General features: G+C 39.7%; 1 protein-coding gene and 2 long non-coding RNA genes across 4 annotated transcripts in view; 1 reads left to right on the forward strand and 2 right to left on the reverse strand.

Moving 5' to 3' along the window:
• LOC309507863 overlaps positions 1-25120 on the reverse strand; it is a 469488-nt gene that overhangs the window by 427740 nt on the left and 16628 nt on the right. The window lies entirely within an intron of this gene.
• LOC309507867 lies at positions 340-11728 on the reverse strand. Of its 2 annotated transcripts, none has more exons than XR_014209261.1 (4): positions 11254-11728; positions 9629-9660; positions 8826-8966; positions 340-3799 (listed from the first exon to the last, which is right to left on the reverse strand). It is a non-coding gene; the product is annotated as an uncharacterized lncRNA (long non-coding RNA). The 2 variants fall into 2 exon arrangements; XR_014209262.1 differs by having other exon boundaries at positions 9390-9660.
• pld3 (phospholipase D family member 3) lies at positions 11861-23871 on the forward strand. Its single transcript, XM_082182229.1, has 12 exons — positions 11861-12035; positions 13463-13533; positions 13708-13758; positions 14886-15046; positions 15238-15418; positions 17177-17294; positions 17411-17538; positions 18818-19015; positions 19224-19363; positions 20459-20621; positions 21409-21508; positions 22415-23871. The coding sequence occupies exons 2-12, from the start codon at positions 13507-13509 to the stop codon at positions 22600-22602; spliced, it is 1455 nt and encodes a 484-aa protein (XP_082038355.1). The 5' UTR covers positions 11861-12035; positions 13463-13506; the 3' UTR covers positions 22603-23871.

Consider the following 25120-nt stretch of genomic DNA (forward strand, 5'->3'; position numbering starts at 1 on the left):
CATTTACAGTGGCCAAAGAAAAATGGGTAGCACTTTATTTTACAGTCCTGTTCCCCATGTACATACTACGTACTTATTATAGTAATTGCAATAACCGGGTAATAACTAGGTACTAACCCTGAACCCTAAACCTAACCTTAATCCATACCTTATATTACCCAGTACTTTCTTAGGTAATTACACTGTAAGTATACATGAGTGCACATACTGTAAAATAAAGTGCAATTCAAAAATGTAAATTCACTGAAATATTCCCATGCTTTCATCCTGGTCGGGATCACCTGTAAAGCTGGTGCATGTCATTGGCAAATAAAAGTGTAAATCATTTAGAAGCAGGAGTGAGATTGTCAAGTCAAGTCACCTTTATTTATATAGCGCTTTTTACAATACAGATTGTATCAAAGCAGCTTCACATTGATAACATGAAAATAATACAACAAAGTTTGTTTCTAGAAGAAAATTGCATCATCGTCCACCCTAAATAAGGCAGATCAATAATATTGTTGAATATTAAATGTCCCCAACTAAGCAAGCCAAAAGCCAAGGCAACAGTGGCAAGGAACCAAAACTCCATCAGGACACAGAATGGAGAAAAAAAACCTTGGGAGAACCCAGGCTCAGTCGGGGGCCAGTTCTCCTCTGGCCAACGAGCGAACAGTGTATGATTATGATCCAGCCAGCATTACAGGTCAGAAGTCAGATTGGTCGTGTCGATGAGGCCTTCACAGGGATGATCCACCATCTGATCTGGATACGGCCGGGGTCCACCTCACTTCAGTAAACGGAGAGTCTTGTTGACACTTCAGGACTGCGTTGTCATCGGGTCCAGGCGCAGGTCCTTCATCGGATCTGGATACGGCCTGGATCCAGCGGAAGAGGAGAGACTAGTTGACACTTCAGGACTGCGTTGTCATCGGGTCCAGGCGCAGGTCCTTCATCGGATCTGGATACGGCCTGGATCCGGCGGAAGAGGAGAGACTAGTTGACACTTCAGGACTGCGTTGTCGTCGCGTCCAGGCGCTGGTCCTTCATCGGATCTGGATACGGCCTGGATCCGGCGGACTGCGGTAAACCTCGGTATAAACAGAGAGACTAATATTAGCGTAGACGCCATTCTTCTTATGATGTAACGAGTACATCAGGATTTATGGGAGGTGTTCCCGGTTCTGGCTAGCCTAATCTATGCAGCCTAATATGGAATTATAGAAGTCTATAATGTGTTATGTGTATGCTAGGTCAAAGAGATGTGTTTTTAGTCTAGCTTTGAACTGACAGAGTGTGTCTGCTTCCCGGACAATGTTAGGAAGACTGTTCCAAAGTTTTGTTCCTAAATAGGAGAAGGATCTACCGCCAGCAGTCGATTTTGATATTCTGGGTATTATCAACTGGCCAGAATTTTGAGATCGCAATAGACGTGAAGGACTATAATGCGTTAAGAGCTCGCTCAAGTACTGCGGAGCTAAACCATTTAATGCTTTGTAAGTAATCAGCAATATTTTACAATTTATACGATGTTTAATAGGGAGCCAATGCAGTGTTGACAGAACAGGGCTAATGTGGTCATACTTCCTGGTTCATTGTGAGCTTAATCAACTAAATGAAACACTCTAACTATGAGCTAGCATTAGTTAAACATTAATTAATGCATAAGGTATACACAATATGCTCAGCCTAATTTATTATTACATGCAACCAGTTTTAAGTTGATGCATTTTTGCAATCACGAACAATTTCAGACCTTTGGGTTTGCTTTTGGCAACCTTATCTCATGAGAAAACGTAATTTTTTCGTAAAATTTCGTATAAATTCGATTTCGTATAAATTCAGATGATGTGATGCATACAAAAACTAAAACATATTTGTGGGATTCACTTTAAAACAATTTTCACTAATAATTACAAGAATCGGCAATTAAAAATGTTGAAGTAAAATGACTGAAAAAGTATTTTCTTGTAAATATACTGCAATATTCTAAGCTTTATGTGTGAATTGTGTGTAGCTATACTATTTTTAGGGGGAAAAGTAAGCATGAAGGTCCACCCCAAACATGTCCGTCAGTGGAGCGTAAGCAGAAACCGCACGAATGAGATCATACAAATACGATTTATCCACAAATCCACCGAAACGTAAAAATGTTGTCATGAGATTGTGTTGTTTTGGTGGACCACGAGCCAAAACCCATGACCTGTGCATGGCTGAGGCCCAGACCGATGGCCTGGTGTGAGTGTGCGGTGTCCAAACTCAGCTGTGTCTGTTGTGCAGGAGGAAATACTGGTTAATGAGTAGCCTGTGCTGAGTTGTGGCCCTCTGTTACAGGTGTGGGGGCCAAGGACAGCAGCTGATAAGACTAGACATGACCGGGGAGAGGGGGAAGAGAGAAGAGAGAACAACCGCACAACAGAGGGAGGATTGGAGAACAGATATCAACGACCTGGCGTTACTAAGAGACCAGCCTTGATTCATCAGCATATAACGGTATCCAGCCCACTCCTACGTGCCTTTTACACTATAGAACCGTTGGCTATGAGATTAGAGAAGTATTTTAACAATGAAAAAATTTTGCATCACCTTTTAGCAATCAGGTAGATAAGAGGGCTAAGCGGAAAAACATTAAGCCCGATGTGCAGCGGAGCGCCTGCAAAACACTGAGCTATTATATTTAGTCTATAGTTACTGTACCTCGAGCACCTTTTATGAAATGGTTACAGCATAACAAAATAATTAAGAACATAAAACATTCATTAAAGGGTGTCTCAACTAAAGGCACTTTTGGCCCTGTGGACTTAAACAAAGAAATAAACTCTCTTTAAACACACTTTCACTTGCATTTTAAATGAATAATTTATGAATGAATGAATGACTTTGTAAATTTTTACTTGTCTACTAACATTGTCCAACAATGAACATGCATCACAGCAAAATCACTTGTCATTTTTGTTATTTAAATAAATAAATAGGCACATTTATTTGATTATTTATTTATTTTTATTTATTTTTTGTCTCCCAACTTTGTCCAACAGTGAATATAGGTCTTTTAAATAAATAAACATTTGTCTAAAAATGTATTTATATATATATTTTGTTTATATATGTCTACCAACACTGACCAAAGGTGTATATAAATGTAACACGGCAAAATCAAAGATAATTCAATGAATGGCAGGGATTGACTGGAGAGAATGGGGTCAGGAAAGGACCATGAGCCAGACTCGAGCTCAGATCAAGGCTATTGCTCTGACATTTTGAGCATTTTTTAAATAAAATGTCTTTCTAAGGCTAATTTCATAGCAAGCATTAATCCTAAATCCACACAAAGTTGTTGCTATATCATGTATTTGGCACAACGAGAACTCTAGATGTGTTTGATAATGCATGTGATGGCACATTTCACCTTTGAAATCTGACTTTAAAAAGTGTGTATTTAGCATTCAACCTTAATTTTAATTTGACTCTACAGGGTTTCTAAGTCTGCACAGCTCTGTTGCTCAATCATGGCTTATCACTCTGTCATGGAGTGTGAGTGGGCCACACACTGAAGATTGGATCAATAACCTGGTCCCTACCGGTCCACCCCTTCCCGCACATTGTTCGACCAGGCGGGGTAATGAGTTACTTATGCCACTCTGCACCTTCAAACCTCCATTAACCAATCCTCCTACACCCCGGCATACCCTCCTCCACACTATGACCCACCTTGATCTTCCAGCCTTCACCCAGGTGAACAAACGTTTCAGAACCTGTTTCTCTCTCTTGCTGTCTTGCTCCCTCGGTTTCTTTCACCCACTCATACTGGGGTCGCCTGCACATACAAAGCAAAAACAGTTAGGAGAGCCTTCCCCCTAATGCTGGTTCAAGTGTGTTTTGGTGCTCGGTCTAATCCCCTTTCAACAGCATTTCTTAGAAATCGCTTACTGCCCCTTTAAATATCATTTAGGTTTGTCCATCCATCCATCCATCTTCTTCCGCTTATCCGGGGCCGGGTCGCGGGGGCAGCAGTCTAAGCAGGGATGCCCAGACTTCCCTCTCCCTAGACACTTCCTCCAGCTCTTCCGGGGGGACCCCGAGGCGTTCCCAGGCCAGCCGGGAGACATAGTCCCTCCAGCGTGTCCTAGGTCTTCCCCGGGGTCTCTTCCCGGTGGGACATGCCCGGAACACCTTCCCGGGAAGGCGTCCAGGAGGCATCCGGAAAAGATGCCCGAGCCACCTCAGCTGGCCCCTCTCGATGTGGAGGAGCAGCGGCTCTACTCTGAGCTCCTCCCGAGTGACTGAGCTTCTCACCCTATCTCTAAGGGATCGCCCAGCCACCCTGCGGAGAAAGCTCATTTCGGCCGCCTGTATCCGGGATCTTGTCCTTTCGGTCATAACCCACAGCTCATGACCATAGGTGAGAGTAGGAACGTAGATTGACCGGTAAATCGAGAGCTTCGCCTTACGGCTCAGCTCTTTCTTCACCACGACAGACCGGTACAGCGACCGCATTACTGCAGAAGCTGCACCGATCCGTCTGTCAATCTCCCGTTCCATCCTTCCCTCACTCGTGAACAAGACCCCAAGATACTTGAACTCCTCCACTTGAGGCAGGAACTCTCCACCAACCTGAAGCGGGCAAACCACCCTTTTCCGACTGAGAACCATGGCCTCGGATTTGGAGGTGCTGATTCTCATCCCAGCCGCTTCACACTCGGCTGCAAACCGTCCCAGTGCATGCTGAAGGTCCTGGTCTGATGGGGCCAACACGACAACATCATCCGCAAAGAGCAGAGATGAAATTGTGTGGTCCCCAAACCTGACCCCCTCCGGCCCCTGGCTGCGCCTAGAAATTCTGTCCATAAAAGTTATGAACAGAACCGGCGACAAAGGGCAGCCCTGCCGGAGTCCAACATGCACCGGGAACAAGTCTGACTTATTGCCGGCAATGCGAACCAAGCTCCTGCTCCGGTCGTACAGGGACCGGGTAGCCCTTAGCAAAGGGCCCCGAACCCCATACTCCCAGAGCACCCTCCACAAGATGCCGCGAGGGACACAGTCGAATGCCTTCTCCAAATCCACAAAGCACATGTGGATTGGTTGGGCAAACTCCCATGAACCCTCCAGCACCCTGTAGAGGGTATAGAGCTGGTCCAGTGTTCCACGACCAGGACGAAAACCACACTGTTCCTCCTGAATCCGAGGTTCTACTATCGGCCGGATTCTCCTCTCCAGTACCCTGGAATAGACTTTCCCGGGGAGGCTGAGAAGTGTGATCCCCCTATAGTTGGAGCACACCCTCCGGTCCCCCTTCTTAAAAAGAGGGACCACCACCCCGGTCTGCCAGTCCAAAGGCACTGTCCCCGACCGCCACGCGATGCTGCAGAGGCGTGTCAGCCAAGACAGCCCCACAACATCCAGAGACTTGAGGTACTCAGGGCGGATCTCATCCACCCCCGGTGCCTTGCCACCGAGGAGTTTCTTGACTACCTCGGTGACTTCAGCTTGGGTGATGGACGAGTCCGCCTCCAAGTCCTCAGCCTCTGCTTCCTCAATGGAAGACGTGACGGCGGGATTGAGGAGATCCTCGAAGTATTCCTTCCACCGTCCGGTGATATCCCCAGTCGAGGTCAACAGCTGCCCACCTCCACTGTAAACAGCATTGGTAGGGCACTGCTTCCCCCTCCTGAGGCGCCGGACGGTTTGCCAGAATCTCTTCGAGGCCGACCGATAGTCCTTCTCCATGGCCTCACCGAACTCCTCCCAGGCCCGAGTTTTTGCCTCCCCAACCACCCGGGCTGCAGTCCGCTTGGCCCGTCGGTACCCATCAGCTGCCTCAGGAGTCCCACAAGCCAGCCAGGACCGATAGGACTCCTTCTTCAGCTTGACGGCATCCCTTACTTCCGGTGTCCACCACCGGGTTCGGGGATTGCCACCTCGACAGGCACCGGAGACCTTACGGCCACAGCTCCGAGTGGCCGCGTTGGCAATGGAGGTGGAGAACATGGTCCACTCGGACTCAATATCTCCAGACTCCCTCGGGATCTGGTCGAAGCTCTGTCGGAGGTGGGAGTTGAAGATCTCTCTGACAGGGGATTCGGCCAAACGTTCCCAACAGACCCTCACAGTACGTTTGGGTCTGCCGAGTCTGTCCAGCTTCTTCCCCCGCCATCGGATCCAACTCACCACCAGGTGGTGATCAGTTGACAGCTCCGCCCCTCTCTTCACCCGAGTGTCCAAGACATACGGCCGGAGGTCAGATGAAACAACCACAAAGTCGATCATTGACTTCCGGCCTAGGGTGTCCTGGTGCCATGTGCACTGATGGACACCCTTATGCTTGAACATGGTGTTTGTTATGGACAAGCTGTAACTAGCACAGAAGTCCAATAACAGAACACCACTCGGGTTCAGATCAGGGGGGCCGTTCCTCCCAATCACGCCCCTCCAGGTGTCACTGTCGCTGCCCACGTGGGCGTTGAAGTCCCCCAGTAGAACGACGGAGTCCCCAGTCGGAGCACTTTCCAGCACCCCTCCCAGAGACTCCAAGAAGGCCGGGTACTCTGCACTGCCGTTTGGCCCGTAGGCACAAACAACAGTGAGAGACCTATCCCCGACCCGAAGGCGCAGGGAAGCGACCCTCTCGTTCACCGGGGTGAACTCCAACACATGGCGGCTGAGCTGGGGGGCTATAAGCAAACCCACACCAGCCCGCCGCCTCTCACCATGGGCAACTCCAGAGTGGTGAAGAGTCCATCCTCTCTCGAGGAGTGTGGTTCCAGAGCCCAAGCTGTGCGTAGAGGTGATCCCAACTATCTCTAGTCGGAATCTCTGAACCTCACGCACAATCTCAGGCTCCTTCCCCGCCAGAGAGGTGACGTTCCATGTCCCTAGAGCTAGATTCCGCGTCCAGGGATCGGGTTGTCTAGGCCCCCGCCTTCGACTGCCGCCCGATCCACTTTGCACCGGCCCCTTACGGTCCCTCCTGCAGGTGGTGGGTCCACGGGAGGGTGGCCCCACGTCGCTCCTTCGGGCTGAGCCCGGCCGGACCCCATGGGGGGAGGCCCGACCACCAGGCGCTCGCATACGAGCCCCAACCCCGGGCCTGGCTCCAGGGTGGGGCCCCGGCTGCGCCATACCGGGCGACGTCACGGTCCTCAATTTTGTTGGCATCATAAGAGTTTTTTGAACCGCTCTTAGTCTGACCCGTCACCTTTAGGTTTGTGTATAGTTCATTATCATAGTTTACTTGAGTTGTTCGCTTTCAATTGGTAAAGTTGGTCAGTTCAATTGGTAACACTTTACAATAAGGTTTCATTAGTTAACATGAACTAATAATGAAAAATGATTCTAAAGCATTTATTAATCTTAGTTCATGTTAATTAATTTATTGGACCTGCGCTAACATGAACTCACAATGAACAGTTGTATTTGTACAAACATTACTAACAAAAATGTATAAATACTGTAACAAATGTATTCCTCATTGCTAGTTAATGCATTGACTAATTATTGTATGTTAAATGTTACCAGGTTAGCTGACTTTAGGTTTTAAAGTTGCAAGTGTCAATTTAATTCAGTTTAATTCAATTTATTATAATTAAGTTCCATAATAATAATATAGGTTTATTTGTAAAGTTTTTCAGTTGACTTAAGACTTTAAAGTTGTGAGCCTTACGACATAAGAAAACTGTGAACATGCAAATGTGTTTTTTTAATTATTGAAATATTAAGATAAAATATTGTGTAACATTTTAGATTAGGGAACACATCTTCCCTATTAAATAGTTGCTTATTGGCATGCATTTTACTTGCATATTGGCTGTTTAATAGTACTTATAAAGCACATATTAATGCCTTATTCTGCATGACCATATTCTACATCCCTTCCCCATACCTAAACACAACCACAACAACTGCCTTACTTATAATCAATAAGCAGTAATAGTTTATTGAGGGGAAAACTCCTAGTTAATAGTGAATATGTGTCGCCTAATCAATAATGTTACCAAATCTTGTTTGTGAATCCCTGGTATAGTGCATTGAGAGGAACATTAAAGAGTAATAAGTTATCATAGCTGTCTTTAGGTTCTATTCAGTTTTAATTCAATTCAGTTTATTTCATTATAATTCAATTCAGTATAACTAAGGTTGATGTAAAGTGCATTGAGGAAAAACTACAAGGGACACAACCTATAATAGGTTATCAAAGAATAAAAAATATAGTGTTGTAATTCACCTTAAGCATCAGATCATTCAGTATCAGAATTATTAATTCTCCTAATCAAGATCTGGTTGAAGCGGACCGTGAGAACCGCGCTGTAAAGATAAGCCGGGATGAATCTGTATTGGGAAGGGCGAGGTCTGCCAGAGGCTGTGTAATATAAATGCAGCGGGTGTGTACAGCTTGTGTCTGCGATCTTTCCACGCTCTGTGACTTTGACAATGGTCGGCTCCGAGCCTCAGGATTACTAACCGCATCCTGGTCAGGGATGATGCAGGTGGCCAACGCGACAACCTGATGTGCAGGTTATTTCATAGCCACGTTTAGAGTATTTCAGAACAAATGTGGGCTGGTTTTCACTACACATATCAAAAGATGATGTATATGATATAAAATCATATATTCATAAACTATTGTTGTGAGAAAGTATGATAGCCGTGCACCATGTATTGGCACTGTATCAGAAACGGTCACATAAGAGAACATAAAAGCCTTAATCACCGTCCAAACAATTTATATTCTATAGTAAACTATTTCAGATGGGGGAGTAAACCGTAGTACACACATCCACATCATTCTTTCTTCCACTATTGCATTTATAACTCCTTTCTTTTTTGTACTATTGTTGATTTACCAGGAATTGTGCTTCAGGTATTGCCTCTCTATCTGCATATGATCCAAAGGCTTGGCCCTTTGCCACAGTTTATGACTCCAGGTGTGTCCTGGTTACTTCCGTGTTTGGGTGGTCATGTAGGTTTCTCTCTTTTTCTTGATCCTGGCAGAAAAAAAGAAAAAAAAAAAGAAAAAAAGCCTGAAGTCAAACAGGCAAAAGTTAAAGAGTTTTCCCGAAGCTCACACATATGACAAAACATCCTACAATCACTCTCAGTCAACATTTACACCACACTGTGTGTGTGTGTGTGTGTGTGTGTGTGTGTGTGTGTGTGTGTGTGTGTGTGTGTGTGTGTGTGTGTGTGTGTGTGTGTGTGTGTGTGTGTGTGTGTGTGTGTGTGTGTGTGTGTGTGTGTGTGTGTGTGTGTGTGTGTGTGTGTGTGTGTGTGTGTGTGTGTGTGTGTGTGTGTGTGTGTGTGTGTGTGTGTGTTTCGCGCTCATTTCACCCTACCACACACATTCAAGGCTCTATTGTGGATGAATCCCTGTCGAGAAAATACAGGTGACATTTATCAGAGATACAGACCCAGAGAGCAAATACTGTCCTGTTTTCATTCTCTCTCCACACGCGCACAGGCTGTTTGAAGGAGATTTCCAATGGCAGGGTGGAGGGGGACTATATTTGCCAATAAAGTGTGTTTTTAAAGTGTCCTTTCATCTGGCAGGAAATTGCATAAGTTTTGTGGGATTATAAGAGGCAGGTTTACAACACAGGTTTCGTTTCAGAACAGGTAAAAACAAATGGGCAGGTGGGAAATAACTAACCTGGGTTTATGATGTGTACAGGGGAGCAAAACCTGAGAATAGAGGAGAACACAGGCATGATGACGTGTATACTTTCATAAAAGCAGTCATCAATCTCTTCAGCTCACATTTTCATAGAAACCAATCAAATGTCTACTTTTGCGCTCAAAATGCAGACAATTGATCATAGGTGTTTGTATCATTTGTGACTTGGCTTTCAGGTCTTGTTAAAGTGTCTTCTTACAGGTAAATATACTAATGAAGTAACCTGTTTTAATACACACACACTACTGACACGGCATGTCACAGGTGGTTAACTGTACTAGCAGTGCAACAACCTATTACATTCCTACAGGAAAATCATTTATAAGGAGCCTTGACCAATTGCTTTCTTTCATTATTTAAAAAGAAATTTAAAAATGACAGACTATTTGTAATGTAATCCATATATTGTAATATTACCATATTCCGAAAATGACGTCAATGAAAAAAAAAAAAAAGTTTTTTAGAGTTCCTGGAAAATTTGCACAGGATTATATATGTCCATGACATGCATGCTATAATTGCAGGAGGATGTGGGTCATAAAAATGTAGCAATATGTTCTTGTTGTTGATGGTTGGTCATAATTATGATACACTATATTGTGCTTTTTTATTATTTATTTTTATTTTAGAAACATGAATTTAGATTAATTATTTTGACAAAACACAACATTGTCTTTTGTTAAACGACTGAACAGATGTGTCAATTCATTGTATCTTTATGAGGGTTACTCTGTTCATAAGTTATTACTAAAAGCTGACAGAAAAAGAAGAGGGGCAGTCTAAATGCTAAACTCATCTGTTGATGTCAGACAAAAAAAAAAGAAATTTGAAACTCATCCGTTAATGTCAGACAATAAAAAAGAAAATTGAAACTCATCCGTTAATGTCAAAAAAAAAAAAAAAAAAAAAAAATGTTCGTGTAGTAACGGTAAGGTCCCCTTTCTTTTTTCTATTTTAAGGATAGACACCTGACTGCATCCTGGACTGGCGACAGGTTCCTGACTCTCCCATAACTGCCGTACAGCCCAAGGGCAGATATACCGGTCTGAGCCACTCTAAAACACTCTACTGATAGACAGGGAAACTCTTCATACACACGTGTTTGTTCATTTTATGAATTGATACTTTTATGTTGACATTTTCCAACTATATGGTTCAAGCTTTGTGCCTTAAAAATATTGAGAAATATGAATTTACTATGGGCTAGCCTTGATTGACATTTAATTCAGTCCTGAATCGTTCAAACTGAGCATTATCAAAAGTAGAAGTATTTGATTAATCTCTGTAAATGAGGTTTCTGGAGTGTCATTTTATAAACCACCATGTGAATGGTTTTGTCTGCCACTTTTATAATGATGAAGTATTATTTAAAGGAGCTGCCTTCGGAGATTAGCATAAATACTGAATTAAACATTTGCTCTCGTGTCTGCTTCTCTCACCACAATGTATTTATTTATTTATTTATTTATTTTTGTATTTTTTGGCATCATAAACTAAATTCAGTTATCAGCCTGACACTGCGTTAGTCTTGCATTGGAATATAGTCCTACATCTCCCTCTGCTGGAGAAAACATTTATATAACATAAGAAACAGACTTCACCTGTTTCTCGGATGTTTTTCATGCTCCAGAAGTCGAAGGGAGTTCCTAAAACAAATACATGTAATTTAAAAACATATTAGCATTAACGATAAAATATAGTGTCGTTCATTATCTGGCATAGGCTACAATTTTGTTCACAGTCAATGTATTGTTTGTAACTTGAACTACTCGCCAATTAAAGACGTACAAACGCGAATAATAAAATAACGAATAATAAACAAATTAAACAGGTGTTTGTTTTTTTCAGGAAACGTACAAACTAAGGATATTCTTCTTAAATGTCAAAAAATATATTGGGATTATACGAGGCCTACTGAAAAAAAGTAATAGTATGCTACCTATAGCAACATAGCTCAGTTTAGCTTTTATCTACATAAAACCATGTGGTTCATATTCCAAATTAAATTAACACAATGCCCAGAGAGCAAATAATTATATAATAATACGCGAAATAACAATAAGAATGTCGTTTTCATCAACATAAATAAATCGTGATTACACTGAGGTTAATTTATTCTCCTACGTCACTCTCATGGCGTTCCCCCATAGGTTACTTAAAATGTGATCACGTGACATTGACAGTGAACTCGCCAGGAGCTCGAGTAGGGCTGCTGACTAGTGTACTCTGCAAACAGTGAAGTATACTCATTGTTTACGCCGATTACTCCTCGTTGTTTTGAACAGAGAGCTCTTGTTTTCCTCTGTAAATCGAGCTCATTGATAGCTGAGATACCGCTGCGCCTCAGACGGAATGGTTTGCTTTGTGAGCTGTTAGATCACAGGTATGTCCTTCATTTCCTTTCCCTTGTCTTTACTATTATTCAAGTTCAGCTGTGTTGACAGATGTTATACATGCAACATCTGCTAATGTGTTCTTTACTAAATGTAGAAGAATACACTTGTGGATACTAAAAACTACATATAGTGCATGGCTGTGGCTCAAACCCTATGAGGTTCCTATCTAGGCGGCATTTTCTAGACGAGTAAAAAAATAGCAATTTAGTGCAGATGATGTTTAATTATATGTTCAAAAAGTAAGATGCAATTCTGATAGCTTATAATGTAAATCAGTATTGCAGACTACATGCATAAAATGCATTATAAATATTAGTTTACACTACATCTCCCGAAAATATGTCTCAGTATGATGATATTTAAATAGTTAGTTAGTTAGTAAATAGGGAGGAAAACATATAATGCAGTGTAATGTAATGATGATCGAGAGAAACATAAACATTCTTCATCAAAAACGTTGTGTCATAGGCCTATTTCATAATTACATTTTAAAACATTTCTAAAAAGTTATGTATTGATAATCAACTAAACCTAAGTTGCTGCAGTCTAGTAAATGTTTTGTAAAATTGTAATAACAATACTAAAATTATAACAATTTGTTTTATAAAAAATCAAGTGGTATCACTTTACAATAAGGTTTCATTAGTTAACTAGTAAACATGTTACCATTAAAGTTTTCACAGCAAAAAGACACGTGAACCACGACCTGGAGGACAGTTTTACAATTACTCTAAAAGTCCTTTTACTTGCTAAAAAAAACACGTCTCAATCAGAAGACTGAAGGCGTGTAGAAAATGGTGTAAAACAGGTTTTTGATCATGTTGGGGACCTTCAAAATGATTGTGTTCAGTAGGTTTTATAGGGTTAACCATTAAAATGGAAAGTGAAAATTAATTAGACTTGATAAAGCAGTTCAAAAGTAATGTGTACACTATATGAAACGGCAGACATTTTTTCTTACATTTCCTCCTGTAAACACGATTACTCAAACTACAGCAGAAAACCCCACATCTAGATCACGTTACTATCAGGAACCTCAGTCACATGACCCTGTGCTCATGACTCTCATAACCTGCACAGCATCTACATTTCTTCATTTTCTCTACATCTTCAAAAACACTTCCACTTTTAAGTCAGATGATATCCCAGAATGCCAGTTTCGTGTGAAAGATTTGCCAAGCTCATCAAGACTGCTCATGGGTCAGTCATCTGGCTGTTCAGTGTAGCCACTAATGCTGACTTCTGGCTCTTTCTGTATAATGAATTGGCAAAAGGCCTGTGTCTATAGAAATGCTCGGAACAGGAGTGAATGGTGGCATACAAAGACGTGCACAAACACGTACACAACCCAGTCTACATGCTCACGTGAACACAGATTCCCCAGAGCAAGACTGACTCATCTCGTATTTTTTAGGATTTGTATTTCCTCCTAAAGTGCTGGTGAACCTCCTGGACGCAATGAAGTCGGATATACCGTACGAAAAGGTAGATTATACATTCCATGATTATTTATGTCTTCATTCAAATGCTTTAAAATTGATTGTGATTCTTCCACACTCCTTAAATTCACTTATTGTTTATGCATTATCTATTGGTTGTAATTTACAAATGAATGTACTAACTTAACTACAATTCCTTTGTTTTCACGTTACGCTCCAGATGGTTGATGTGGAGCTATGCAGAGGAGAAGCACATCATGGCTCACAAAAGGTAACAAACAAATCAACCTATCCTAATGGGTCGCTTGACGCACGAGAATGACCCTCATTGGTTCTTGCTGAAGCTCAAATGTGTAATCAGAATCCGTCCTGCTTTTAAGAGCTCGAGCATTTAAAGCAACAGACGGCATAAACTGCAGCACGCGCTTATAATAAACAGAACGATATTGTCCGCTGCTGTGGACTCTAATATAGTTCACATAGTCATTATAGTTATCATTATAAGTTATACTTGGTGGCTTTTTTTAGATGTACAATCTGAATGATCAAAAAAGTCACAGTTTGGGTGTTTGTGGTCAAAATTGCCCGTTAAAATGAATGGGAAAGACCCTAATTCAGAGCTTTTATTTTTAATTTTTAAATGTGTTGAATAAAATTAATATAAAAATGTTGAACAAACACACACAGAAATAAAAGAGTAAGACTATAAAGCATCCAGAGTGAAAAATATTCTCACACTTACACAGACAGAGAGAGAAATGAATGGGAGTCTGTGACTGTAAGCATTACTGCAAAATGTGAAATATTATATAAAAATATTAAAAATGATGTAAAAATAATGTACGGCAAAGTTTGATGAATAATAGTTGGATAATGTTTAAACAAATATCCAAATGTGTATTTTCTAAGCTTACAATCTAGAACTTTCACCAGATGGCAGCAATCTGGCCCAAATGCATGATCAATTCTCTTACAGAAATGTAGATGTTTGCTGTAGTAATTTAGCATATTATACAAATTATAGTGAAAGAGAGAAATTTACACATAAAAAAATATCTAAAAGATGTGCATAATTGTATTGTTACTACTTCAGGCAAAATAGCCAGTGTCAGCTGATATATGTCCTATCTCTAATATTAGCCAATAATAGATTTGGTACTGATATACATGTACTGTGTAGAACTACTGTTAATTACATTGTACCTCATGTTTCACTCCATTGTTTTGATAAAATAATTTCAGTTAAAATTACATGTCCATTTATTTGGTAAAAATCTGTTTAATCAGCAGAATAATGTACAAATGGTCATCATAAATGAACCATGAGGGGTTCTGTTTGTTTTGTTAGTAATGGCCAGTTGCCCAGGCGTTTTGAACATATTCCATCTCTGTGTTTAGTATTACAGGTGTCTGATCATCCTCACCTGTTTAACCACAGTCTTGTTGATACTCCTGTCACTCCAATCCCTGCTTGTTCCGATGGCGACATCCTCCTCCTCAAAGTCATCTGAACAGCAGAAGCATCTTCTAATCAGAGAAACCTGTGCTGATCCCTGCAGGTAGACGCCCACCAATGACCTTTATTTGGGTCGTTTATTATTCTGTGCCAAACATGTGTTTTATTTGGAGGGTTTTAGTGGTCCATTGGTATATGTGGTAAACCGTAGCACAGGGTTTCACATCTGCACCTTCAATGAAATCTGCATTTGTGGCTTTGTTTCCAACTATAGTTGATATGTGTCATCTACAGGATTGTTTTAGTGGAGAGTATTCCTGAGGGCCTAGTGTTTAACTCCTCTACCACTCACCAGTCTGTATATGAGGCCTGGCTCAACCTTATATCTGGCGCTCAGACCAGTCTGGACATCGCCTCCTTCTACTGGACTCTCACCAATAAAGACACACACACACACGATGCCACAGCTAATCAGGTTTGGATGTAAAGTTTACTGAATTCTCCCTGAATAATAGGCTTTGTTAGTGACGTCTTAAGGCCCTGATACACCAAGCCGAAGGTCTTGAGAATTTTGGCTGATTGATGTTTTATCGGCGTCCGGTGGCGTCTGTGCTGTCGTTGAGAGACAGAACTCTGATTGGCTGTTCAGCTGAGCGAACGAGAATAGAAGCAAAAGTGATGAAAGCGTGCAAAAAAGTCAAGATAGCATAAGCGGAAGGCTGTTCTAATTTCAAAATCATAAGCAAGCGCTGCTTTGTTTAAGGTTTGTATGTGTAGTCCTAGTTTCGGTTACTGATGGTTATGATGAATATATAATAGGTGTTTCCATTACAGATTTGCGCAAAACTCTTGGGATTTTTTATCTAAATGTCGACAAAAAACTATTGCGAAATTACGGCGTTTCCATTAAAGGAACCGTATGTAAGATTGTGGCCAAAACTGGTACTGCAATCACTTTCAAATTACTGTAGAGCGGTGTATCCCCTCCCCCTCCCCCCTGACTCGAGGTTGCCAGATAGGCTGCAGGATCCAGCAGGAGCGTCGGCTGCTACAAGGAGCTTCCAATGGCAAGTGACGAGTCCTACACAGTACGTTTTTTTTCGGACTTTGTCACGACGTATTTCGGATTCATAACGAGGTCTTTTAGGTTTCGTAACGTTAGACGTTTTTTATCCGACACGTTTGTAGCTGCAGCTGTGGTAACTAGAGCAGAGCTGGCAACCCGGATGCCGAAACACTACTGACTTCGTGATTGGTAGATAGGTGGAGGGTGGAGCATCAGGCCAAAACACAACATGACAACATCAACATCAGTTGAGGGCTGCAACTTCACTTTTAAATGACAATATCCTGGCCGGACTACTGTTGTCAGTGATATAAGTATTTGAAATGAACATGATTTCTTAATGTGTAGTGACATATCAGGCCATTTTATGATTAATTGAAATACATTTCTTACATACGGTTCCTTAACCGATGTTATACGACTAAAACTACATTTTTTCCTCTCGCGATAAGTCATTCCAAAAATCATAGCAACGGACGTTAGTAGGTTTATGTATCTCAGCCACCGCACTGGCCATTATTATTAATCAAAGGAGACGTATGTGTGTTATCCAATCATTAATGGTAAGGAAAGACCCTTATACTTGGAGCGGCTGGTGTTTCTGGCTGTTTCTCCCTCATATCTGCTTTGAGGTCTTGATTGTGGCATTTCTTTGAGGTTTAGAATCCATCATTCCTGTAATTCTTTTGTCTTTTATGAATTTAATCAAGAACTCTGTCTCGTATTCTGTCCAAACACACCGCGTCATCTACGTCAGGTGACCTGTAAATGCGCAAAAACTGTTTCCATTGCAGTTTTGCAAAATATTTCTTTTTCGAATTGCCTGAAAAACCACCTCATGTGAGAGTAAAAACTTTTTTGCGAGAAATGGGAGTTTTTGCGAAATTGACGTGTTTCTATTGGGCGTATTTTCAATTTCACTTTGCACAATTTGTAGGGTAATGGAAACACGGCTATTGATACCTGCTGATATAGACAGTTATTTCCTTACACGCAGAACACACGTGCTAGTTGACACAATCCTTTTGGTGTGTTCAAGCACAGCTCAGCTTTTCACCCGAGATGAGCCGACATGAGGCGATAAAACACTCAGCTTTCATCGCCGCTAGTTCTTTTATGTTGGCTTGGTGTGACACGGTCTTTACCCAAGTGATGTGTTGGTCTTAGGGTGAGCAGATTCTGCAGGAATTGGGGCAGCTCTCTGGGAAAGTGTCTGTCCGAATAGCAGTCGATAAACCGGCAGAGACAAAACCTCTGGATGACGTTAATTTCCTGATCGCTTCCGGTAAGTCAGCGTAACATTGAGGTATTCAACAGCCACGCAAAAATAACATCAAATATATCAGCGCAGAGGTGTAAACATTAGAAGATAATGTTGTATAAATGTCTTGTTTTCCACAGGAGCTGATGTGCGGTTGGTGAATATGCGAGAGCTGACGACAGGTGTTCTGCACACTAAGTTCTGGATCGTGGATAAAAAGCATGTTTACATAGGGAGTGCAAATATGGACTGGAGGTCACTAACACAGGTTAGTCATATTTTTGGTCAGTTTTTCATATAACCTTTAAATGCAACATGGTTTGAGATCAGTGTTTGGGAATGTATGCCTACTCATACATGCCCCGTACACAGTAATAGGAGTGGACGATATACTCATATTGAAAATGGTGACGAGAATTATGAAATTTTAATGGTATAAAACATTTTTTATATCATAACCTCATTATTTAAAGTAAAAATAACTATATTGTGATATACATTGCCAAAAAAAGTCGCTGTTTGCATTTAAATAGGCAAATGCTAAATGATTATGTTTCTAGCATGTTATGTTAGATCTTGACCAAAGATTTATGCACCTCTCCATCACATCACAAAGACTTTCAATGTATTTAAGATCTGGACTGAGAGGAACCAATTCATGTGTGAAAATGATTCTTCATTCTCCCAACCGTTCTTTCACAATTTGAGCCTGATGAATCTTGACATTGTCATCCTGGAATATAGCCATGATGTGTCTTCCTACATGGTGGTTTAAGAAATTAAAAGCTACACACTCCATCAATTGTGGTTAAAAGAACTGTTGCCAAACATATAACATGGTCGTTATCGTCAAATAAAATTACTCATATCATGGTATAAGATTTTGGTCATATCGCCCACCCGTACACAGTATTGTAATAGATACATTTACATAAAGTTACACAACTGTTCAAAACTTTGGGATCAGTAAAATGTACATTTTTATTAGGCAAGGATGCATTAAATTGATCAAAAGTGATAGTAAAAACATTTATAATGTTACCAAATATTTATATTTCAAACAAATGTTGTTCTTTTGAACTTTCTATTCATCAAAGAATCCAAAATGTTGTAAAGAAAAATACACAGAAACGTTAAGCAGCAAAACTGTTTTCAGTATTTATATGAAGAAGTGTTTCTTGAGCAGCAAATAAGCATATTAAAATTGATTTCTGAAGGATCATGTGACACTGAAGACTGGAAAAATTATGCTAAAAATTAAGTTTTGCATCACAGGAATAAATCACATTTTATAATATTAGAAATAGAAAACAGCTATTTTAAAATTGTAATAATATTTCACAATATTACTGTTTTTACTGTATTTTTGATTAAATCAATGTGGCCTTGGTGAGCATAAGATGTCTTTAAAAACATTAAACATTTTAATACAGGAGGAAAGCCATGTTAAGCCATAAGACTTCAGAGAATTTACAGAAATGGCACTGATACTTCACATCTGCGTGATCTTATATGTTGTATATATTGTATATGTTCACCCTGCTCAGGTGAAGGAGCTGGGTGCAGTTGTGTATGACTGCAGCTGTCTTGCTGAGGACCTTGGGAAGATCTTCGAGGCTTATTGGTACCTGAATCAGACCAAGACCGTTCCTGCACACTGGCCCAGCAAATTCTCCACCCAGTACAATAAGGACACACCGATGCAGCTCACACTCAATGGGACCGATGCCAGTGTCTATCTATCAGTAAGAGAGAACCGTCAAACTGAAAAAAAATCAGCTCTGCCATGAAAGGGAATAAAGCAAAGTCAAATATGAATGTAACACTGTCATTGGAATTTTTGTGGCTTGTATTGTTCCTCGTTCTGGTGTTCTGCTGGTTGCAGTTTGCTTTGCCATTTTTGAGTCAAGATAGAGGAAGTTAAAGGACCGTCTGTTGTTCTCTGTCACACAGAGCTCTCCTCCTTCATTGTGCGCTGAGGGCCGGACTTCAGACCTGCAGTCTGTCCTCAGTGTGATCGCTGATGCCCAGCAGTTTGTCTACATCGCTGTGATGAACTATCTTCCCACTATGGAGTTCTCCAGCCACAAGAGGTCTATTAAATATTCTCCACTTCCTCTTTGCGCATGTTTCATAACCAACCCGCCTAAAAGCACCTATCTTCATTTTGAAATGTGCATATCATACGCTTTTTGAATCAGTAATTCTTTTCGTGAAGGAACTCAAATCTTCCTCCCTAGTCCAAAAAGGTTTCTTGCATCTAAAAAACACACAAACTGCAACAGGGTTATTCCAGTATCATTGATATACCAATATAGATTTTGTTAATATTTTTTATAGATTTTTTCAGTTTTCATTTTGAATTTTAGGTGAAGTTTTAGTCATTTTGGTGTGTTTTTCGCATTTGTATTAGTGTTTGTTGTTGTTTGTTTAAATATACATATATAGTTTTTTTTGTTTTAGTTTATTTGCTAGTTTATTTATTGTAGTACTTCTACTTAAAACTAGGGTTATTATTATAACTGAAACTAAAACCATAAAGAGACATTTTCTTTACTTGAAAAAAAAAAAAAACTTAAATAAAATGCAATAAAAAATTATACTTATTTTATTTCAGCCAGTTTCCCATTTTCATTAACCTCATTTCATTTAGTACATCAACTTCATGTACTAAAATAATAAAACAGAAATAAAATTATAGACATGTATATATTTAAAAGTACACAAAAAGTCAACAAAATTTATCAAAAAACTAAGCAAAAAGCTTAGACTGGAATTAAAATTAAAATGGAAAAAATTATCTAATTCAAAAAAATCATCTCAATGACACTAAAATAGCACTGACTTAAACTAAATGAAAATGAGAAATGTTGCCTTGACCACTTGCTGTTTACTTTCTTTCCATCTCAGTTAATGTTTATTATATTTCAAGTAATGAAAATAGTTTTCTTAGGGTTTTCGCTTTAGTTTTAGTGAATGATGATAATAACCCTCCTGCAACAACGCTTTCTCTATGTTTCGCATCTCAGTTCTCCCAGTCAGAGTGAAGCTTTAAGGACTCAGTAATTGAGTAATTTAAGCAGTGCAATGGTCTCAGTCTGCATGGAGTTGTATGACTGTTAAATGTCCCTAACTTTCAAAGTAAACGGCCATGAAATGTAACCCTGCTCTGGCTGATTTTCCCGCAGGTACTGGACTGATATTGATGACGAGCTGCGGCGCGTGGCTTACGAGCGCAGGGTTCGTGTGCGTCTGCTGATCAGTTGTTGGGAAAGCACCAACCCAATCATGTTCCCTTTCCTCCGCTCGCTCGCTTCATTACAGGACAAGAACAAGCTGGACGTCCAAGTGGTGAGTGCCGTCAGGACTGCTCTTTAAGTGTTTGACAGACTGCGTGGTCTGAATGTTACGCCCATACCTTGTGTTGCATTGCATTTATTCACGTTGCATACACACTACTGTTCAAATGTTTGGGGTCAGTAAGATTTTGTAATGTTTTTATTTTTTTATTTCACCAAAGCTGCACTTATTTGATCAAAAATACAGTAAAATATTTTTATTGTAAAATGCAATTTATTCCTGTGATCAAAGCTGAATTTTCAGCATCATTACTCCAGTCTTCAGTGTCACATGATCCTTCAGAAATCATTCTAATATGCTGATTTGCATTTTTTTTTTTTTTTTTTATATGAAGTTCAGAAGAACAGCATTTACAATATTTTTTTATAACAATGTGAAAGTCCTCACTGTCTCTTTTGATCTCTTACATGCATCCTTTCTGAATAAAGCCTTGGTCACACTAGACTTTGAGTACACATAACTTCTACAGACACAAATATATGAAATCTACTCCACTTTACTTTATCGCTGCAATCCTGCATATTTAAAGTTTGCATTCTTCTCATTCAGCTGAAAGGTAATCTTCTATTGATCGCACCATACATGAACTTTGGAACGCAGTGAAATGCAGAACTTCTTTGCTTGAGCTTGTGTTTCCGGTCTCCTGCATTCGCATGCTTATGAATGGAGCTAAAGGTGTAATGTGAACCCCTGTGTAGTGTGAACCCCCCCTTAATTCTTGAAAAACAGTTGTGTATGACTGCAGTAAGCTAATACAACCTATTTTTCCCCCTCACAGAAAATCTTTACTGTGCCATCTGACCCTCGACAGAAAAAAATTCCCTTTGCCAGAGTCAACCATAACAAGTACATGGTCACAGATAAGGTTGCTTATATAGGTATGATTAATATTTTACTTATTTTTTTGTTTTTACATTTTTAGATTCTAAATATCTTAATTCATTTTCCTGTATGATCTGTTACTTTGCAACTACTATGTAGCCTACTTGCAACTTTTACAAGTTGTAGGTACAATGTACTTATTGTGTTCACGTTGTATTGCAAAACGCTTTTACTGCTATAGAGGAGAGAAACGGGTACGGCTAGGGCAGGTTTGGTGGGATAGTTAGGTCTAAGGGTGGGTTATTTTAGATAGGGAGGCAGCGATATTTTGGCCGATACGATCATTTTTATATTTAAAAGCCGATAACCGATATATTGGCAGATTAAATCTAAATCCAATTTTTTAAATAATTTTTGAAAGCCTGATTACAAAAACAAAAGTCTCACCATTAAACTTTAGACTTTCACCATTAGACTTGCGCTGCACATGTTGCACTTAACTATATTTTCCTTTTTTTAAAGTGATTCCAATCATATTTCATGCAATTCAAAACCATCTTGGCGAACAGTGCGCATATGAAGTGACTCAGCTAAAGGAAATAATCCATTATTTAACGGCTTTAATATATCGGCCAAATTTTCTTATCAGGCCGATAACGATACATTGATAACATTAATAATGAACATATATCGGCTGATATATGATACCGATATGGTGGCTGATATATTGTGCATCCCTAATTTTAGATGTAATTACAGAAATAATTACAGCTGTAATTACATGCAGGTATTTTTAAATATAAATACAATGAAAAAAATAAATACATTTATGTTCACAACAAGTGCATTGTATCAAATGATTAATTTAAATGTTGGTACATAGTAGTTAAAGATATTCAATATAAATTGGGACCGAATATTTTCTTGTTGCTATACTGATACTCTGTCTCCATACTTTCCAGGTACCTCTAACTGGTCAGGTGACTACTTTGTGAACACAGCTGGTTCTGCATTAGTGGTGAACCAGACTTCAGCTCAGTCCACAGCTCCTACTGTCCAGGAGCAGTTACAGGAAGTGTTTGAGAGAGACTGGGACTCTCAGTACAGCACTGACATTAACCACAGGACCAACCGTAAAGTGGTCTGCTAGTCCGGGCTGTGTCTGTGCTGTGGCCTTCACACTGCAGGTGGCGCTGTTGAGTGCTGTGCCACACACTGCTGATGGCATTTGAAGTATGGTATTCAGGGCATGTACTGCATTAGATCTATGCTCCATTTTTGGGCTCTAAAATACCTCCTCCCCTGATCATCTTGCCATGAGCTACTTTTGCACTCATAAAAGTGCACTAAACAAGAGGTGGGAGTTAAAGAACATATTTTTTCACTAATAATAATAGCATTATAAATACATTTTGCATATGTTTTGCACAAAATGTCTTTTAAATGGCATGCAATACCTCTTAACAGAAATGCCTTCCTGTTGATCAATCATTTTAACATGTATTGAACCTGTAGTGTCTCGGGTAGAATCGTTTTATCATTGATTTAAAATATTGTTCATAGCTGTTTTCTCTTTCTAAAGTGATTTCATAATTGCTGTGTGCTGTCCTGTACATCTGAAGTAGTCTTTATTTTAAAATATATATATATAATTGGATGCCATGTTATGTCAGCACTGTTGGCCAGCAGCACTGGGCTGTTTTAACTGCACATCACACTTGAGTTTTTTTCTCCAGGGCTTATTGGGTTAGAAATTGTGATGATGTTTTCTTTTTTATTATTATTAGCTCTTAAATCTGGAAGTGAAAATGCCACAGAGTGCCCATGTAGATGATTCATTATCTGACATGTTCATCGTTATATAGAGAGCAATAATGAGGGATGTGTGAGCTTGTTTTAACTTTTATAACTTTTTGTGTTTTCAAAAATGCGCACACTTTATTGGCTGTTAATCTGCAGACATTTTTTTTTTAAAGGTTTTTTTTTTTTTCAGTTCATTTTACATTTAAGATCTTTCTTTTTCTTTGAGAGGAATGTTTTAAGTTGTAAATTGGTTTTTAAACATAAAAACAAGTATACCTCTTGACACAATGCAACTCTTATTTTCTAGTCATTTGACGTTAATCATCATCTGATTAATGTTGCATCATTTTTGTATTAGCTTATGGCCTTTGCAAGAACATGTATGCAATTATTTTGTCTGATGCTGAAAATTATTATGGATACTGCTGGTCTGGAAAATGATTTGGATAATGCAATGAACAATGCATTTATAAAGGCATGAGAGATTTCAAATGGTTTATGACAGGTTTAACATGAATGCCATGAAATAAGTCAAATCATAAGTACACCATCTTTTTGTTTTTTTTCCTCTACATATTAGAATAAAAACCATTGTGGTCCCATTTGCTATGTAAAATGTGCATGGTATTTTCATTATTCTGATAGCAACTTTGTGCCTTCATAACTCACAAATGTGATGCCATTTCATATTTTGACAAGGTAATTATAATCATATATTTAAACTCTATTGAAGTATTCATGTGCTTGCACGATCCATTCTCCTCCATTCTATTAAATTTCAACAGCTTTTTTAATTTTAGTTTTGTACAGAAAGTCAGGTAGCCTACTTTATTTGTCAACACAACTTGTTCCAAGCATATTTTTATGTCTATTTTTAAAATTGGCTGCATTTCCATAAATGGACATTTCTCGTGGACAGTGTTCTGTCCGTTATTTTCTGCCACCAGTATTTAGCAAACCACGCCTCCTTGTTTACGATTGGTTAATATGAGTTATGTGTAGTTTGCGATTGGACCGTAAAGATGTCGTTCACAGAGCCTTACCAACCACAGCAAAGAGTGATGAATCAAGGGCGGGACTTGTCAGAATCCCTTTGGAAAAGATGTGATCGTCTGTGGAGGAGGAGCGCAAGAAGGAGCTGAAGATGGCGGTGAGTTTTCTCTGATGAATGCACAATAAGAGATCATTTATATAAGCTTTTTTTTATCCCAGCACTTGGTAACAAAGTCTCCAAGGTCAAATATATTGGTATATTTGACTATCATATGTCCAGCCCGGTTGATTTCACCGAGAAACTGGAAAGTTTGAATTATTTTAAAGAAATGCAAACTTAAAACATTGGGAATAATGTAAATTACACAATGGTTCACACATCTATATAATATATGACACACTATATGAGTGTTATGGCTCATCTTATTTAATCTGAGAGCAGTGGGTGGGTGTTGCTCATTATTTCGTTTTTTTTTTTTTTTCATCCATTCACAATGAAAATTTAATGTAAAGTCGCGTTTGTTCTAGCTAACATAAGTTATACGGGATGTGAGATGATTAAACGATTATTACACTGACCATTGTTACCATTATTAATCACGCTGACGCCGAAGTGAATGCCTTTTATTTTGGCCTTTAGACACTTGTTGGTTTTCGCTCTAAAATTGTTATTCACAAGCTATAATACAAAATGCACAATTAATTTAGCGTATTTGTATTGGTAGTATGTTATTAACGCTAAAAAGTTCTGCCTCTTTTACTAATGTTGGAAAAAAATACAGTTCATTCGAGTTTAAAAATCTTCTTTTGTCTGGCATTGGCATTTAACTTCAACTACACCAGAGGGCAGTGTATAATCCACAAATCTGGCG

The sequence above is a fragment of the Leuciscus leuciscus genome, assembly GCF_965113295.1.
Source record: "Leuciscus leuciscus genome assembly, chromosome: 10".
NCBI lineage: Eukaryota > Metazoa > Chordata > Actinopteri > Cypriniformes > Leuciscidae > Leuciscus > Leuciscus leuciscus.